This window comes from Echiichthys vipera (genome assembly GCF_963691815.1).
Source record: "Echiichthys vipera genome assembly, chromosome: 7".
NCBI lineage: Eukaryota > Metazoa > Chordata > Actinopteri > Perciformes > Trachinidae > Echiichthys > Echiichthys vipera.
Window position 1 is genome coordinate 21,322,908 of NC_139832.1, and position 20,519 is coordinate 21,343,426.

The following is a 20,519-nucleotide window of genomic DNA, read 5'->3' on the forward strand; positions in this document are numbered from 1 at the left end:
GGTGCTCCACTTCAGAGAGCGTGGAGCTTAAGGAAGCAGGGCTATCTCAGTATGGATTATGTTATTATCGACCTGCAGTGCCAGAGTACTGCAGCTGGGTAAACAATGGCAGCCTGGATGAGTCACAGCATTCCTGTTTTCCACTATCACCAAAACTGCCATGAAGTTGAGTTAACAAGCCAGCATACCTGACCAATTTACCTGGAGGGTAAAAAACAATACATGACAAGAGGAAACATATCATAATGCGATGCTCAACTGAGCTTTAGGCTTGGCAAGGGAAAGATGTGCTGAGGGCTTGAGAAAGGATTTGACAAAGACATTACCATAACAAAACCCTGTTAGAATGTAAAGGTAGTGCAATTATGAATTCAAGACTACACTGAGCAGGTTTGGGAGTTTTACCCCTCGGCTGTAGCCTCAGTTCCCCCTCTTCACTTAAGCCCTGCCTGCAGTGAAAAGCTCTGTAGTGAAAGCAAGGGGCAAAGAGAATGAAGGGAAGCAGCGAGAAACTCACCCTTTCGGCTGTGCACATAGACATCTTTCTCTCCTGCCTGATGGGCGTTATCGTTCAGGTCGCCAATGGTGATGGTGAGTGTGTTTGTGGCTGTCATTGGTGGATCGCCGCTGTCAATGATAATTACCGGCAAGTGGAACTCGCTCTGCCTTTCCCTGTCGAATCTTCGCAGGGCAGTAAGCGTGGCAGAGCCGTTTCCGTGATCCTGCAGGTGGAAGTCGACAGAGTAAAGTGTGGGCAGGGAGAAAAAGAAAGGTGGTCCATGCTCTGGGGAGTCTCTGTCCACAACATGAAGCAGAGTTGAGCTACTGTTGAGCCAGACCACTTGAGGAGCTGGACTGTTCTCCCACAACACAGGAGTGTAGGCTGTCTCCAGCTCTGGCCCGTTGTCATTCATGTCTAGCAGTGGCAAGTGGACCGTGACACTGCCAGTCAGTGCTGGGGTACCCTGGTCTGTTGCCATGACAACCAGCTCGTAACCCGCCACTGTCTCCCTATCCAGTGGCCTGGCAACTGTGACTACACCAGCTTGGCTCACTGTAAAATGTTCATAGGGGTCAGACTGAGGGAGAATGCTGTAAAAAATGTCCCCATTCAGGCCTGAGTCAGAGTCAGTGGCAGTGACCTGAATGATGCTCGTTCCCACAATTATGTCCTCTGGCAAAGGGGAGAGCAGGTGGGCGCTTGGGGTGAACACGGGAGCATTGTCATTCTCATCCTCCAATAGAACCTGACAGTGGATGAGGCTGGAGAAGTCAGAGTCCTCCACCTTGATGGTAAGGTTAAATTGCTGCTCCCCTGGGTTCTCAAAGTCCAGCTTCTTTTTCAGCCTTAGAGTGCCCGTTTGCTCCAGTCTGTGGCTGACGATGTAGAATCGTTGCTCCGGGTCTCCTGCCACCACACTGAAGGCCAGTTGTCCATACATGCCAGCGTCAGGGTCCACAGCGCTCAACTCCAGGACAGGAGCATCTTCATTAGTGCTCTCAGGCACATGTTTACCACACCGGTCCTCTCTAAACTTTGGCACATGGTCGTTAATGTCAGTTACAACTATAGTGGCGGTAGCTGTACCTGTCATACCCCCGCCGTCTCGGGCCTCGACTACCATGCGGTGGCTGTCAGCAAACTCGCGGTCCAACCCCTCTGCTGCCACAGATATAGTGCCAGTGCTGGAATCAATAATGAAAAGGTCTGCTTTGTTTGCGTTTTGCACGTTCTCTGTAATCCGGTACGTGAGGATTGCGTTCTGACCTACAGCTGCATCGTCAAGGTCTACCGCTGTCATTTCCACAACGAATGTTCCAGGAGGGGAGTTCTCCGCCACGCTACTGTGGCAATTATCAGGCGCACACGTGAAGACAGGGGCACTGTCATTGATGTCCCACACATTGATAATAACATCCGTAAAGCCAGTAAGCCCCTCGCCCTCTTCGTCCGTTGCCATGACAACAAAGCGCCAGACGGCACGCTCCTCTCGGTCCATGGTGCGCTGGGCATACATCTCCCCTGTGATGTCGTTGATCATGAAGTGGGACTCTGCCCCTTGGCCATGAATGGAATACCGTATGGCGCCCTGGTCTGCATCTTTGTCTGGGTCAGTAGCGGTCACCTGCAGTGATAAAGACAGCTCCTTAAGAAAATGGATATTCATTCATCCAGTCAAACCCAAATTGCTGCTTCCTTTTTATATCCCTTCAGCCGTCACCCAGGTCTTCTTTGGATTTGTTAGACAACCCACTTAATTGTTTTCACTTTTTCCTGACTATCTAAATTAAAGGAATGAGCTCTGATCAGGCATGTTTCTTGCATTTGGCCTCGGAGTGGGTCTGACAGCCTCGCTACTGAATTTCCCCACACAAGATCCATCACTACTGTCTCTCTAACTTAGTGTATTGATAATTCTATAATGTTTCAAACGACAGTGACACTAAAAGACTTGCGGTAGATACACTGAAATAACATGTTCCATTAAGACATTTTAAGCAATACTCAGCCGTCACACAGCTTTGAGAAGCTTTCAAGATTTTTGGATACAACAATCAATGGAAAAAAACAGCAGTGTTAAACATCTTAGCAGTAATCATCTAAGCCCCTCACCTGTAGTACAAACACAGGTGATCCATCGAGCTCCTCTGTGACAGATCCATAGTATTCATTCATGGAGAACACAGGCGCCTCGTCATTCTTATTGACCACAGTAACTACAACAGCCGCGTAGTCTTCCCACTTCCCGTCGGAGGCGAGTACCAGTAGCTTGTATCTCTTCTGCTGCTCATAGTCCAGTGGCTGTGCAATAAAGATGGTCCCCACCTCTGGCTCGATGTCAAAAACACCACCTTTGTTTCCAGATGTAATCTGGTAGCGCACTTTGGCATTGGCTCCTGTGACGGAAAATTACAAAATGCATGATTGCTAATGGGAAATCACTGTCCAGATTCTGTTCTACAATAAGATAAACCAAGTGCAGCATCATTTTAAGATGTAAGTAGACTTCACAGCAGGTTGTTGCTGAATAATTCAGTATTGTCCATTTTCTTACTTTAAGCAGAAGTACTATTATTCTAGCAATAACAGAATGGCGCAACCACAAATATGTAACACCCCATTTACTTCGAGACTTGAGCATTAGTAGCATTTTCATGTATCCCTTTCTTGTTTTGATTAGTTAATTAAATGGAAACGTTGTAGCTTTTCTCCTTGCCTTTGATCAGATACTAATTTTTTTTTTTAAAAAGTGCAGAAAAAAGTAAAAGGGAGCATGAGAGTCAAAGACAGCATACAGTAATGCACTTTGATAGTGGCCTTTAGGGAATGATTTTGAGGCCTGAGAGAGGGTGGTGGTTGGGGTGTGTAGTTTAGTAAAGAGAAAGTCAATATCTGAATTTATCTACTGTGACAATCCAGTTTACCAGTTTAACATTAGAATAGATCAAATAATCTCATGGGATGAACAGTCTTCGTTTTCAATCATCCTGTTGGGTTAAAGTAGCTACAATCTCATGTAAATACACTAATCTGTACTATTAACACAACCGTGGCTGACAAAGTGCTCCCTGCCTCCCACAGTGATCTGGCAGGCTTACAGCAGTCGAGCCCAGGGTGCTGGTTTTTTAAACAAGACAGATTGAGCGTAGCCTCTCAGACGCAAGTGCAACAGTATTGCAACTTTAATGTTGGGGGTTGGTGTTATTCCACAGCTATTCATCATTAGTGCTACAGCCCAGCCTAAGCTGCACCCCCGCTCGCCATAAATACTTGATTAACGGACCTAAACATGCCTGATAAAGGGATCTTAGGCTACTGCTGTATGGAGGATGAGCAACTGCTTTATTGGATAAATCCCGCCCACCTACTGTGTGGGAGCATGTCACTTTTTGGAACATATGTGCAACAGTGCATTACCAAGCACTCAAATGACTACGGCTAAATCTAGCACACTGCAGGATTCCAGCAGCGTGGTTTCAGCAGAGTTAGGACAGATTGGGAAAGACAGGGTCACTTAATGCATTCTTCTAAAGGTGTGTACTTGGCACATTACTCACTGCTGGAAAAACTGAAAGACTGACAGACTTATTTCAAGAAAAAAATAAAAATAAAGTGTTTCACAAAAAACTTTTGTATAGGTTCTGGTTGGCTTGTTTCTTTAAGCTTTAACTCTATGATGTAGCATTGGTTAAATCTCTTTGGGACCTCCGCAGTCTACTGCCTCATCAAGCATACCTTCATCCTCATCATTAGCACTAACAGTGACAACAGCCAGGCCCACATCTGCATTCTCGTCGACACTGACTTCATACAGTCGCTGAGCAAAGGTTGGTTTGTTGTCGTTGACGTCGCTGATGAAAACCCTCACATACGCTGTGTCTGCAAGAATGACAGAATGGCAGGAGATTAAACAGCGCACAACACACACGCACACGCACACGCACACACACACACACACACACACACACACACACACACACACACACACACACACACACACACACACACACACACACACACACACACACACACACACACACACACTTTGTCAAACAAGGTGTCTGTGTGTGTATACTCCCTCCATCTGTTTATTGATTCTACAATTCATTGTCAGTGTTTAGTGGGGAAGAGGCACTTAACTGAACGCAAGTTGCCTCATTGACACAGAAACCAGAAAAAAACATTAGTCATAAATATGTGCTAAATTAACATAAATTATTGATTTGGTCAGGAGTTTATTGTTTTTATAGGGGTAACCCATTCAAACAGACAGAATAACAGTAATGGGGCTAAACCTCTTCAACAAGATGCCTTTTTACAGAGAGTAGATAAAGAACCTCTCTACTGGGAAGGTTAAATATTTATAAGATGACAAGTGTTTGTGTTTTATCTGTGCCCTCCTCATTATGCTGTTTATTTCTTTAGTTAGAAAGAGTAAATTATCTGCTAACTGAACACATGGGTGACATATTAATTTGGAGCTGCTGCAGTAAGAGATGACGGTGGTGGAGGGTGGCTCTATTTTCTTGGCTTGTTTTTACATTTCCCTGTATCCCAGAGGTGATGCAGTGAGACAGGTAATGTTTGCAGAGGAGATGAGCCCTTCTGCATGTGGGAGATTCGTAGCCCAAGACACAGCTAAGGCTCATTGAAAATGCAAAGCAGCCCTGGCAACTCTGGAGAGAAGGCTTTACTGCTCCAAAACATCACCCTTTTACCCTAATACCTCCATCACAAACATTTGCAAAAGACCCGAAATGTCATATGACATCACGATAGAGACAGGCTAAGGTTTTATGGCCAAAACGTCACAAAAAAACCATGGTAAACAAACACAGGCCACACTGGTTAAATATTGAACAACAAAAATGAAAAAGGGGGAGAAAAAAAGGGTTTGTAACAAAAAAAGACTGCCAAGAAATCTCTGGGCTATATTGACATGGAAGAGAGTGTGGCAGTCTGGTCATAGCAGTGGACTAATCAAAGTCAATCCCCAGGTGTAAATGAATGTATTGTCATGCCACAGCGGTATGTTTTAAACACTGTGCACAGAGGATGAACTCCTCATAGTTTTCAGTATTGCCCTGTAGGCTTGAAGGGAAAGAACAATGTAGCTTAAGAATGGGACTGTGCCAGGCCAGAGGTCACTTCGAAGTTAACTCTGCTAACTCACATAGTTTCTTACAGTGAAAAACTAAAAAGCATGGGGATACACTAAATCTGAAGTAACTGCCACTGACATACTGAATACTAATCACCCGAAAGAGGCTTTCACACTGCTGCATGGTAACTTGCTGCCCCCAGTCATTTCAATGAGGGAAACAGACAGAGGGGAAGCGGTTTTGATCACAGTGGCAGGGGAATGAAGTAGTTGCCGAACATTCGAACGTGCACAGATTTTGATCTCCCGCCCAGAGTTCACCGCTTTTAAAAAAGTTTTGCATTTTTGGGAAACACTGTTGAAGGTAGGCGAGTCATGGAGGTTGCTGCACGGCACTGTGAAACCAGATTAATATAGGCTTAGAATTGGCATTATTGAGCACTTTGACATTTTGGGAAATATGTTTATTAACTTTCCTATCAAGAGTAAGACAAGATTGATACCACTCTCATGTCTGTACGGTAAGCTACGGCTAGCCAAGCTAATGCTAAGCTAGGGGCGATCCAACAAACAGCCTATAACATAATAAATAGGGAACTTTAGAGATGCTGGTGGGATGATTTTGTAACCTGTGGACAGAGTCAGGCTAACAGTCTCTCCATGTTTCCTGTCTTTGTGCTGCTTTAATGACATGAAGCAACATATAAAGTCATGAGCAGTTTTAGGCTCGATGAAAAAGTCATCATTAAATCCTCATCATTTCTAACCTGAGTTGGGCTGTTTGTTCTTGCCAGGTCGTGCTGACTCCTGGCCATCCTCTGACTGAAGTTCTAGTAAATAGGAGCTACGGGCCTCACGATCAAACACAGCTTCTGTGTAGATGATTCCAAGCTCTGGGTCTATGCGGAACAGATGGTGGTCGCCACTGCTGTCACTCAGCAGAGAGTAAGTGATCTGTGAAGCACAGGGAATTTGAAAGTAAGCCACAGTACTCCTCCAAGCAATAACCTGCAGAAAAAAAAACAGAAATTAAAAGCTTTGTAGCTGAAGATGTCAGGAGACTTCTGTAATATTCCAAGAGTCGGTCTTCTCATTAAAGGCAAAATTAGATCGATATACTATCCCGCTGATATTGTCACAGTCAGTCACACAACTGCAAAGTTTCAAATACCACCTTGATAACTCTGGAACATAAGCTTCCACACTGTGATGTTACAGTATACTCCCAGCATAACATGGCTGGTTCGGTGAAGGAAAACCTGCCTATATGTGGTTGAAAATCTCATCATTGCACAACATGAACACAAATAGATTACAACAAACCTCTCCATTAAGACCCAGGTCTTTGTCATGGGCAGACACTTGGAGAACTGAAGTCCCTAGCTGGGCTCCTTCTGTTACTGAGGCTTCATAGATGGAGGAGGTGAAAAATGGCACGTTGTCATTGACATCTTAGGAGAGAAGAGAGTAGCATATTGATAATGTGTTAATTTCCAGACAGTAATTAGGTAATACATTCTCTAGCACCCAATGTTGTAGCCTCTGTAACTGTACACATTAAAGATTTAGACACTTTTGATGAGTGAAACACTGTTTATTGCAGCTGCTGAGTTGAATCTGGATGTTGGACTTCTTTCCCTGCAGATGGACTCAACATTAAATCAAATGATGCTATATATTTATGCTGTGTAAAATGTAAATAAAAACAGAATTAAATTATTTGAAAAACATTGAAATCCCATATTTTCATTGTACATTTCAAAGTTGAAATGTCATTGTTTTTTGAAAGCAAAATGTTTTTGAAAGCAACACGTTTCATAAAAAGTTGGGACAGTGGCAACAAGACAGGGGAAAATGTGAAATGCTGAAAGAAAATACCTGTTGGAAAATCTCACAATTAATAACAGCTTTGTAACATGATTAGGTATTAAAAGAACTTCCCAGAGAGGCTGAGTCACAAATTGTGGAACAATTTAAGAATAATTTTTCAATGTCTACAGTAAATAATATCATTAAAAGATTCAGAGAATCTGAGGAAATCTCTGCACGGAAGGTAAAATACCGAAAACCAATATTGGATGTTGGTGATTCAGGCCCTCAGACGGCACTGCATTAAAAACAGACACAATTCTGTAGTGAACATCGCTGCATGGCCTCAGGAACACTTCCAAAAACTATTGTCTGCAACAGCATAGCTCGTAGTAAAAGAGTCTGGGTGCTAAACTGGCCTCTCTCTAGTCACGATCTGTCACCCATTGAAAATGTTTGGCTTATTATGAAACATAAAATACGACAAAGGAGACACTAAACTGTTGAGCAGCTGATATCCTACAACGAGCAAGTTTGGCAAAACATTCCACTTTCAAAATGACAACAATTGGTCTCCTCAGTTCCCAAAAACGTACAGTGAGTGTTGCTAAAGGAAGAGGTGGTGCAACAGAGTGGTAAACATGACCTTGCAGGCACCAAATTCTAAATGAGGATATAATTTTCAAAAAACAATGACATTTTTCAATTTCAACACTGGATATGTAGTCTTTGTGCTATTTTTAATTAAAAATGGGATTTCATTGTTTTGCAAATCATCACATTCTGTTTCTATTTACATTGTACACAGCACCCCAACTCTTTTGGAAACGGGGTTGTATATAGATATATAGATACAACAACCCACTGAGATTTTGACTAATAACCCCGCAGTTAATTATCACATGCTTATCTTAATTATATGCTATATAAAAATGAAAATTTTAACACAAAATTAAATCCAAACATACAGTTAAATAAAAAAACAAAAACCCTAATTCCAATTTCTCATTAAAAAACAAATACAGTTAAGTGAGAAAAGTACAAATCACACCTGTAATATTGACATAAACTGTAGTGAAAGCTGCAAGAGGAACCGCGGCCACGTTCTGTGCTCGAACCCGGAGAGAGAAGACGGATGTGGTCTCGTAGTCCAGCGGCTCGGACACCAGAATGAACGCAGAGCCGTCTTCACGGTTTGGGGAGAGGTAGAAACGAACTGGCATGTTGGTTTCGGGGACCATCCCATCCTCCAGGTTATAGGTAACTCTTGGGTCACCCAGCTGAGAGGTCGCCTTGATTGTCTGAATAGGATGAGAAGTTAGATGATTCTGCTTGGCTGAAAACCTAGATCTCAGTTAAAGTTAGGAAGGACTGATGCAAATAAATGAAAACAACCCTGAGCTGAGTGAATGGTCAAAATCTCTTGGTCCTTCAAAAAACAAAAACAGGAATGAATCTGTTTTCCAGTTTAAGCCCATGGGGCTGACTGACTGAACCTGTATGATGTCATAGATGGACATTTACATCCTGTTCAACTCACTTGCTACATTTGTTCAGCATTTTGGAGAAATATGATTGTTTGACTAGTTGTTGAAAGCGTTTTGAGATGAACATGAGATACTAGGAGATAGCTAGCTCTGTCCAAATCATCAATAACATCTGCCTGCCATATATGGAAACTCCGGTCATTACCTTGTAATCTCATGGTTACATGAAGAAATAGAAGTTAACGCTAGAGCACAGAAGCATAGGAAATATAAGCGTTAGTTGGTAGCCTAAGCTTCAGAGGTGCAAGTAGGCATTGTTTTAATTTTGGATTCAGCCAGGCTAGCTGTTTCCCACTGCTTCCAGTCTTTATGGTAGGCATGCTAATTTTCTCTTGGCTCTAGCTTCATGTTTAATACTCAACTCCCAAGAGCTGCTAAGCCAGCAAAAGTTTATTATTCCGGTCTTAAAGGAATAGTTTTAAATTTTAGGGAAATTTGCTTAGCGTTTTATTGCAAGTTTGATGTTATCACACTCTTATCTGTGTGGCTAAGAATGAAGCTAGAGCTGGGAGGCCATTCCCTTAGCCTGGCATAACAGCCTGGCAAAACAAATGAGACACATGTTAATTTGTGAGCTCTTGAGCTGCTTGTAGGTATGTTTCTTTTTACTTTGGACAAAGCCAGGCTAGCTGTTTTTCCCTGCTTTTGGTCTTTATGCTGAGCTAAGCCAACTGGCTGCAGACAAAGGAAAGTGGTATCAATCCTCTCATCCAATCTTGAAAAGGGTGCAAATAAGTGTACTTCCTAAAATGTTGAACAATTCATTTAACAAGGATCCTCTTTGAGGTAGGTCAGGTACGATTTGTTCCCATGTGAATGGCTTAATTAGAACTGGGTCATACTTCTCTGGTTTGCAGTCTGAAAGAAGAACAGTTTTTGTTAAATATTGATTACAATAAGCCTATTCTAATGATTGATTACTTGAGAAGGACTAGGCCAACATTTTGTCTTAGCCCTGAAATAACCTCTTTTCTCAAATTGAATGCCCTTGTGAAGATTTTGGGAAAAAGAAGGGATTTTTATGTTCTCCAGTTTGACAGCTATATATTTCTCACATCAAAAGAGATGTTTTGAATGGATTTAATAAGCCTGAAGTCTTGAAACTTGCTTAGCTCATGCAGTCTAATGTAAGCTTTCTCCTACAGCATCCGACTAACACATTTACAAATTTTGCAGCACACTGACAAGCTATCAAGATGTATTTTGAGCACAAAGAAATCACAACATCTAAATAACTCTCAAAATGTGCACTAATCCAGGGGAGTAAGCAAACAAACATTCGGATGGATTCAATTACAGCAACTCAACAGGGCAAGAGATAGAGAAGTTGGCTCAATATGTGCTAATATAAACAGTGTACCTCCAAGAAGTTACACTTACCACTATTGGTGTGTCCCTAGCTGTGTTTTCAGGGATGACAACACTGTAGCTCTCCTTCTCCCACTCTGGGGGCTGGTTCTTCACATTGGTGATGGTGACTGCCAGCTCCACAGAAGTGTTTCGGTTTCCCCCATCGGTCGCTATGATGTCCCGTGTGATATAAGTTCTCTGTAACAGTCCAGTCACTAAAATGATCATCATAGCTTTTAGAGCTGTAACGATTAGCTGAATAACACAAAGTCGATTGAAAGTAAATTAATAAACACACTAGATGTCTAAAATACACAGTATTAAACACCTGATGTATAGTGAAATAAAGAAATAAAACCTACCAATAACTCTTATCTCTCTATCATCTTGCTTTAAACTGAGTAGCATGGCTGTCTTCAGCTTTCTCTGAAGCTGGCCAATGACAGCAGATAGCGGCAATAACCACAAAAGATGCAGAGCTGGGTGTTTAAATAAACTCAGAGGGATCAGCTCATGATCGACTGATGGGCACTAATGACTTCAAGCTCCTGCCTGTACCTTAACTTGTTGCATGAACCCAATTGAGGGAATCATTTAATTAGGTAAAGAAACAACGGAGGCAGCTGTGTGAGCCTCACAAAAAAGGTATTGAGCTATAATTCAGGTTGTACAAAAGTGTCTCTACTTTTGTAATTGTGCTATAATTGAACCACTAGGAAATAAGGGGTAAATTTGACTGAGAAACTGTATTTCATCAAGTTGCCACTGCAGGGAAAGATGAAATTTTCCTTAAGAGGTCATTGGAGTATTTCATTCTGTTTATCTAAATTAGACAGTGGGCAACATCAACATCAGCCTCACACCAGAGTGAAAAAAAGAACTAAAAATCCTATAAAGGGCCTCTTTCTGCCCACATGAGGACATTTCTTTCTAACCACTCACAGTAAAGAATAATGTAAGTCATAGTTATACCACTTTGTTAATGAAAAACTGCTCAAATAAGATCCGATTGTTAAGATGTAACGTTTCATCAGCTTCATTATTCTATCAATGCAAATCGTGTCCGGGCTACTCACTCTATTATTGTGCTGCAGATAAAAGAAATCTCACTTAACTATAGAAATTCAATTTTCTATTTCTGGGACAATCCAATTAGTATTTGTGAACAAGTACAACTCTTTTCTGAAGTTTGATACCACAGAACAAAGATTGTAATGCGTGATGTCCAATGTGTACCCAGCAGCTGCTGCTTTTACAATAAAGGAATAACTGACTGATTTTGAACATCCAACCAAGGTTTAAAATTCAATTTGCAGTAATAGTGTCAGACCTGAACAAGAAAATAGCCATAAAATATTCTGGATACGGTCACAGTAGCCTTTTCCACCTTCTCGACTTAATTCGCTGCAGAGCCAAACTGTACAGTATGTTAAGGCTGGTTGTGGATGTACTGTCTTGGAGACATAAGAAAAAACACTGTTGTTCAAAGCCCTGTCTCCTTCATAATCCACTGAAGTGTATTGAGACAGTGCTGCACATTTTACAGTGAAGTGTGAAACTGTGAGAATTTACCCTTAATATTAATTCACTGTGATCAGGAACTGTGATGGCAAAATCAAAACTGAACAATGTCTCAGACCATCTGGGACATTTATCATTTAATGAAAGCCTTTCAAAATCTTAGTTACAGTAGAAACGATTGCCTGATGATTCAAATAACTTCTGAAACCACCTTTAAATATGAAATAGCTTTGTTCAGTGAGGATCTGGGCTTAACATTTTAAATTTTGCATGAAGTCAGTGGCAAAATTTCCTGAGACTTCTAACACCACCATGCGTAAAAGCATGTTAAATAATAAACGGCTGTATAGTGCTACACAAGTTTCTAGCCAAAGAACAACTCTTACATTTGAAAAAGTGAAAGTGGAAAACAGGAAGAAGAGCACTGATAGGCTACAGAAATCATGAAAGTCTACAATACACCTATCAATAATGTAAATAGTGTTACATCACTGACACTCTGACACGGTAAAACACTTGCAGCGCATCAATTAATTGACAAACATCGAGCAGTAACAGATAAGTTGCTAATTTAATTGGACACGTTGAAAACAAATGATAATGATATAAAAATAATTCATATGACTAAAATAATTTTAAAAACAACTGTGGAAGTGATCACATGCATAATCTTCCAGCCTCCAAATTGTGTCGATTAATACTTGAGTCCTCTAAAGCTGCTGTATGCTAGTCTTCTTATTAAAGCCTCAGATGATACACTGGAATTAAAAAGCTTTGAAACTCACATATCAAAGCGAGAGTATTTAAATTGGAAAAAGAGTCCTGGTTTGTAATAATTAGCTTCTTAAAAACCTGTTCCATACACTTAAAAACTGCATGTCTTTTGACAGCTACCGCTAAAGGCCATAAGATTTGAATGCCTGTTTAAAATATAATGTTTAGTAACAGTGTAATAGACAGAGCTATAGTCATCAAATACAGCCACAGGAATCTCAAGCTGTTAAAACCGAATATATATATATTATAATATAATAATTCTTTAGCCTGAATTAGGCTGCCTCCATCCTCTTTCTCTTTGGTCTTTCAACATGCAGCATCTCTGGGAGAAAACACACCCCGGATTGGGAGCTGCAGATAGAGGCACTATGGGGTGACTTATTCATTAACTTAGTTGACACAGACCCATGGGTCTCCGTGTGTGTGTGTGTGTGCGTGCGTGCGTGCGTTCGTGCGTGCATGCTGGCTGACAGAGAGCCTGCAAATAACTGCAGACTGACCTGTGATATGGGCTGGTTAACGTAGACCCATCCAGTGACAGGGTTGACCTGCAGGTACTCAGGAGGCTCCAGGGACATGGAGTAAGTGATAGCTGCATTAGTTCCAAAGTCGTCATCATGAGCTGCCACACGAAGGAAACTGGTACCGACCAAAGTGTCTTCCCTTAGAAAGTCTACAGGGTTAGAAACAATGTATGTGAATGGAAACATATGAGGCTGATGGCAAAAGATGGTAAAGGTTGAGCACCGGGGGCATTATGGATATAGGTATTTATTATGTCTACTTCCAATTTTCACACAAAGATGTAATTCATTAAGCAGAGGGATGAATGCTATTTCACTTTTTTTCCAAAACAAAACCCAATAGTGGTATTTACTAAACTGGAAACCAGAGGAATCTGCCAAACTTGTTTCAACTTTCAACTTTCAATTATTCTAGCAGATATATGTCATCAAACCGTCAAACTAGACAACGCTGATCATGTATGACTAGGTATTCCTTTAACTGTATTGTCTATTTCTCTATTAAATGTTTGTAGAAACCATTTTGTGTGCTGTTTAGCTGTAATTTGAGAACGTCTGTAACTCGTTTTCCATAGAGCGAGCACCGCCATTTCGTTGCAGTGATTGGTTGCAGGTCTAGAAGCATTTTCTCTGCCCCCTTTAGTGTCCCTTGGGGATCAAAAATGGTCTGAGAGGGTCCAGAGGAGTACACTTTTGGAATTAGTCAAGGCTAGGTATTTACAAGCACCATTGTATTTTACTCGCAGATCAGTCTGGTAACTTGCGGCAGAAAAAATGTAGTGAAGTTTGCCCAAGCGACCGAACCAATCAGCGTTGATATTGAGGCGGCTCAAAGTGTGACGCAAAGAGAAGCAACAGTTCAGTGTAATCAACGGTGGCTTCCGCAGATGAGATGAGCGCAGCTATCGAGCAAGCCGCTCGCTAAACTTTTTTTCTCTGGGTCCTTCTGTTGGAATATGGACCGGGAACCTGAAATTGTGCCTTTTATCCGTAAATTCATGTTACACAAACGGCAAATATCCTTTACGACATGTTGTTTACTTTGCCTCAACGCTCTGTTAGTAAGGCATACGCTTTGTTGATCTGATTGGTTGATTTGTCTATCACCAACATAGGTGGTGATAGACAGATGGTTTATCCAATCAGCAACCAGTATTTCTGCCTCTTCCCAAAAGATCTCCAAACAAGAGTTCCCTGATAGAAATGCAGAGCAAATGCGAATTATGCGAATCATTCCATCTGGCGGAGTCAGGTTAGGTATTTAGTGCAACCACACTCTAAACACATCCTTCAACCATGACTCAATTTTCTATGTATTTGTGTCTAATCCAAGAATGACTAATGTGAACAACAAGTTTTGAAATGGAACAGAATTGAGCGTTCGGCCAGCAGCTGTGAACTGAGCTGCAATATAATCACCAAGACAATAAAAGCCTTCAAAGTACAATGCTACAAATGGATCCTAACACTCTGAATGCATTGTGCCTTGGTCTGCAGTGACAATTTTTGACCAGAATGACTACTAAATAGGGTAGGGTTAAAAAAAATAAAAAAATCCCCTTAAGGTCCTAGTTGTGCTTCTGCTTTAACAATACACATTTTTGTATCACAGTTGTACCAGCATGTATCATTTTCTATTAAGCACTTACACTCATAGCGCAAATTCTCAAACTTGGGGCTATTATCATTCTGGTCCATTATTTGGACGGTGAGCTGACAGATGCCGATGAGCGGCTCCTCCGCCCAATCAGTGGCCGTTACTGTGATTGAATATTCTCTCTGCCGCTCCCTGTCGAACCGCCTGGCTGTCACAATCACTCCTGTGAATACAGAACAAAATCCCCAACACAAACACACACATGAATACATATATATTCATCCACCCATTCAGAAATTCTCCAACTCACAGATCAATGCATGCATTCATCCATCCATCAATTCATCTAACCATCCATCCATTTATCCATTTATCCATCCACCCATGAATCAAGAAAACAAGTAAACAATTACACATTTCCTCTGAGGAAGTCGAGCCACCCTTTCAAGTGCAGCGACTTTGTTATCAAATCTTGCGACAAAGAAAATAGAACAGAAGCTTTAAAGAAAGTGACTGACAGAATAACATGTTGATTCCATATGTTAGGACTCCAGGCTTTTAGACGGAATCTTTTCAAACATTTCCTCTCCCCTCAGATCACAGTTCAACTTGACTGAAGAATTTGAGATTTTAATTAGCATAAACATGCAGCACTGTCTGTCCATAGTAAACTTTGTGCTTTATGTCTAATTGAGACCTATTTTAGCCCAGACAATCTGTGACCGCTCTACCTGTGTCTGGATGAATTCTGAAGGCAGGCATGACGCTGTCTCTGTGCATTAAGCCATATTTGACTTTTCCATTTGCTCCCTCATCTGCATCCTCTGCATGCACTTGCAACACAAAAGTCCCTGTCGGCTGGTTCTCCAGCACTGTAGCCTGCTCACGATATTGCTGGCACTGAGATTGAGAGACGGAGGGGGAGAGAAAAAAAGGAGAGACACAAATACAAGAAACAATTCACATACGGGAGAATAGAGAACATGTTAAATTAATGAGAAAACAGGGATCAAAGACAATAAACTCATTAAATGGAAGGTCGCAACATAAACATAGGGAGATACTGTGCATGAAAAACAAAATAGAAGGTATAGATACAGCAGACCGTACCTATGGAAATAAAAAGCATGAGCTAATTTCTTTTGAAGAGGCAGCGGTGAACAGCTTTGACTAAACCAAGAATTCAATCCATACCCCCTAACGAACACATACTCGAGATAAAGAGCTGCTCTCTGGAGTATTTCTTTTTGAATCACATATAAATGCTACCTACTCTTTCAACAGAATGACCATGAAAAAAAACAAAACAATGCAAGGCAAGGAGGAGCGTGAGCGAAATAGAGGGAGAGAGCTGGATCAAAGGATGACAGCGAGTGATAGAAAGAAGAATAATGCCTGTCTGTTCATGAGGACATTATGGCACAGACAGTGTGGCCTGTAGGTAGCTGTTCATAAAAATCACATAATATCAAACATAAGGTCATTGTAGCCCAGATGGTTCTGAGGCGTAACTTGATATTTAAAACACATCAAGTTGCCAGGACTTTCAGCCCACCCCAAAGACCCAAGGAGCTTCGGCCCCACATGAGTATGTCTTCTGCTGAAGTTCAGGTCATTCCTAATTAGGGGGGAAGTTAATTAAACAGGTATGTTATATTGTGATGATACCGCATTTTTTTTCCAGAAATTAATTGAAATCCCAACGGAGCGCCTAAAGATAGAGTGGGTGTGCAGGCTAATCAGAACTCCTGGGAAAACAGAGCGGAGAAACGGAGGCCAGGGAAATGAGAACGCCAGTGCAAAAAATAAAAGCTGGAGAGTGGGATGAGGAGAGAGAGGATGGAGCGACAAACAGAGGAATAGCTGAAGAGCACCGAAAGGATGAGACAGACAGGCGAGGTGAGAAAAGAATGTAACAATATTGTGTCGGCAGGCAAAACAACTGACTGTCAGCTATTAAAAGGGTTAAGGTTGACAGTGACAACATAACAAATATAATGTTTAAAAGGAATCGTTTAACATTTTGAAAATATGGTCCTTTGTTTTTGCTTTCTTGCTGAGAGTTAGGTGAGAGGATTGATACCCCTCTCATATCTGTATGGAGATAGCTGCTGGTTAACTTAGCTTAGCACAAAGACTGGAAACAGGGGGATAATGACAGCCTGGCTCTGTCCTAAGGAAACAATCCGCCAGTCACCTTGGGTCGTCAATGGTTGTCTAGCAACTGGCCAAGAGATAGTACGAACATAATGCTTACACATTTTTTTTACGGATATGTTAGTGAGGTGACCAAAATGCCTCTAGACCCGATTGAATAGGCCTACAACCAATGACAGCTAAGACACATGTGACGCACTGTAGTGCTGAGTCAAAAGACAAATGTAAACAGACTATAGTGTGCAACGATGAGCTGTGATGGTAGAGCATCAATAGGTCTGTGGATGAGTGTCGCCTAATCGTCTGCTTTCATATTTATTGTACAGACATGAGGAGGAAAATTAAAAACGCCAGGAAAGTGTATTTCTAAAAATAAAACTAACTGAAAACTTAATTAAAGTCTTTTTTACCTTTGTCCTGTTCTAATAATTGAGGCCTGTCTAAATATCGGCTCATTCTATCTTTGTACCATCTTTGAGTTGATGGTGTATGAGAATAAGACTAAGGCTGAAAAGTACCAGAGTTTCCTTCTAAAACATGATCCTCACCTCCTCGAATACAGGTTTGTTGTTGTTGACGTCATCAACTCCAACGATGACTCGTGCGGTGGAGAAGAGAGGGTGTGGCCCACCTGATGCATTGTCATCTGTGGCCGTTACATTCAGGACGTATTCCAGGCCTTGAAGTTTAGGCAGGGGAGAGGAGCGGAGACGGATCAACCCTACAAAGACCACAGACCGATTCAATTACACATCAAAAACAGGGTCCTCCCCTAAAACATAAAGTACAACTATTCCTAGTCATAATGCAGGATGTTATTGCCACCGAGGCATTGCTTGGTGAGGGATGTGCTATGAATCAAAACACAAAAAAGGCACGTTGTTGTTGTTGTTCAAGAAATCAGGGGTGAGATAGCGAGTGGTGGAAATTCACCTCCCAAGTCCACAGAAAGGTAAGAATCTGATATGTAGACTAAATCCAAAAACCAATTTCACAGTGGTGATTTTGTCACATTTCTAATCTAATAATTGCATGCTCTCCCCGTAAAGATGCCCATCCAGCTCACGCACTTGAGCGAAAACATAAAGTAGTAAGTGACTCAGGTTAGAAGTTAACCAGGCTCAGCAGATGTCTATTAGCTGTTCTCCCCCCCCCCCCCACCCCACCCCCTTTGTCTGCTTTCTTGTAACAGTCAAGATAAAAGGACGCAGCATCCGAGTCAACATCTTTTTCGTCGAACATCAGAGGTTGCAGGACGAACATGCAGCCTGTGATGTGGGGGAAAGTCATTGAAGTGAGAGTATTGGAAGATTTTTTTTATTCTCTTGTTGTGTTTCTATTCATCTCTCTCAATGCTCTTGATTAAAGACAACACAGCATGCTGATACATACAGACGCACAGTGCCTGGCTTTCCTCTCTCCCAATTTACTTGTGATCCCGGCTGCCCACAGAGCAGAGAAGGGTCCTTGCTTCTAATGACAGTGCATGACGTTGACAGCACTGCACCACTACATTAAGTGTGGGATGTACACGGTAATTCTCCCGGCTTAAATGTCAACCTTGTTTACAAATGCGACATGCGCTCTGGCAGTTATTCAATGAGCCAGCACTCTTCGTATACACAGAAGGTTGGAAGCCGAATAGTGGTATTTCTCGCACCCAAAGGATATCAGCTTTAGCATTTTTTTGCTCTGAGGATACACAGAAAGGGTGGAGAGGAATATAAAAAGATGACACAAAAGAAAGAGGAGCTGACAGAGCGCAGCCTGAAGATTGTGAGCTATGATAGCGCAGTTGTTGTGAAATTGAATTGAAAGGGTTGGGTGACAAATGTCACAGTGATTGCTACTGGTTTTGGATCAAAGGGCAAATAAAAAAGATAAACTGTACAGTCACCAATGTAAGAAAGCTCAGAAACATTCCTTTCTGTACTAGTGCAAAGAAAAAAAGACAAGGGTGGACATTTCCCAAATAATGTCATCGTTTACACTGATTTCCCTAATAATAGAAAGAATGGCTCTCATATTGAAATCAAAGCTTTTAATACCAGCTTTCAATATCTTTCCACATTGACTTTGAAAGTAGAGGGCGTTCATTGCACGCCGCTGTCGCAGGAATGTATTAGGGGAAATTGAATGTGTGATTTGACGGAAAGCCTGTCAATTAGAGTGCTGCAAATGTGGAGCTTCGCTGGAAAATTAAGAAGTATCACCTTTCTGGTTGTCAATGACGAAGTTTCCTTCCTCATTTCCTGCTGTTATGGAATAGATTATACCATCGCCGTCTGGGTCTTTGGCCAGTACTGTGGCCACGAGCGTGTTGGGCCCTGCATCCTCAGACACAAACGTTCGATATCTGCAAAGCGGAACTCAAGTTTTACAAGTGCAAAAAAAGTGAGAATGCACACATGGACATCACAAATCAATGACAGAAACACCCACAGACAGGAGATCCAAATCATTTACACAGTCCAAAGCATCAGCAGGCTGATTAGACGTATGGTTGTGGCTTTTGCTTGTCACTATGATTTAACCTGTCCTCTTAGCTGGCCAGACTAGAGACAAATGATAACGTCTACTGGGAAGGTGAAGTCATTGGACAAATAGTGCTTCCACATACCCAGCTCACTGTGGGCCATTTGATCCAGTGCCTTTTAAAATGTCAAAAGTGATTTGCTTGCTCTGTGGTGCTGGGCAGCGAGATGCCCAGCGAGACACAGGAGACTGATATACCGCTGTGGTACAAAGCAAGATGGGGTGGAGATGAACTGTGTGACTTGGAGGACGCGGAGATGAAGAGAAATGGAAAACAGAGCAAAGGCGTAAGAGAGGGGAAAGAGGAGCAGGTGACAAAAAAAAGACAGGGCACTGAAATGACAGGTAAAGTGATATGTGGGAGTGTGAGAGAGAGAGAGGAGCGGGAGGAAGGAGGAAGGCTGATAGATACAGAGAGGAGCAGGAAAATAAGAGGGGGCGGTGTTTTCACAGAGTTTGAGTTGATTCGTCAGCAGAACTCATCTCCTGTGAGATTTGGTGCTGTATCCTCTTCTAATTCGTGTGAGGGTGTGTGTGTGTGTGTGTGTGTGCGTGTGTGTGTGTGTGTGTGTGTGTGTGTGTGTGTGTGTGTGTGTGTGTGTGTGTGTGTGTGTGTGTGTGTGTGTGTGTGTGAGTGTGTGTAAGTATGTATGTAAGTATGTGTGTGTTAGGGGTGGGTGTCAGTGTCTGTAGTAAGAAGTCAGAGGTGATTGATGGTTTACAGAAGAACGCTGATGGGTGATTCATCTCCGCCAGCTGCGGCAGTCTCTGTGGCAACATGAGTGACCTGTAATCTGTCACCCGGCTCAGGGGCCACCTTTCCGCAGCTCTGTGGGATGAAACGTATACACTCTCCCTCAGCTTGTCTTCCTGAAGCATCTCCCTTCATCTCACTGAACTGTGAAGTTGTACTCTGACAGAAGAAGCCTGTCTGTCTGCCTGCATGTCAGGGTATTTGCATTTTTGTAGGCTTTCAGCCTGTCTGTTTCACACTTTTATCCTCTCTACAACACATTCGGATGACAACTGAGAGGTCATGCCAGGAAACATCAGCCTGCCCGCTCACGTGTTGCAGTGTCTCGGTTAGTCTGGCTTACAG

At 42.0% G+C, this 20,519-nt stretch overlaps 1 protein-coding gene across 1 annotated transcript in view; it reads right to left on the reverse strand.

Moving 5' to 3' along the window:
• The window catches only part of LOC310949853 (neural-cadherin-like), a gene marked incomplete at both ends in the record, with an annotated part of 79,741 nt that overhangs the window by 26,575 nt on the left and 32,647 nt on the right, over positions 1–20,519 (reverse strand). The window contains 12 exons of the mRNA XM_083917428.1: positions 518–2,126; positions 2,615–2,898; positions 4,238–4,381; positions 6,371–6,557; positions 6,927–7,054; positions 8,464–8,713; positions 10,340–10,507; positions 13,108–13,280; positions 14,781–14,951; positions 15,460–15,628; positions 17,434–17,606; positions 19,099–19,241. Of these exons, the coding sequence (XP_083773554.1) occupies positions 518–2,126; positions 2,615–2,898; positions 4,238–4,381; positions 6,371–6,557; positions 6,927–7,054; positions 8,464–8,713; positions 10,340–10,507; positions 13,108–13,280; positions 14,781–14,951; positions 15,460–15,628; positions 17,434–17,606; positions 19,099–19,241 (3,599 nt within the window). The remainder of the gene's footprint in view (positions 1–517; positions 2,127–2,614; positions 2,899–4,237; positions 4,382–6,370; positions 6,558–6,926; positions 7,055–8,463; positions 8,714–10,339; positions 10,508–13,107; positions 13,281–14,780; positions 14,952–15,459; positions 15,629–17,433; positions 17,607–19,098; positions 19,242–20,519) is intronic.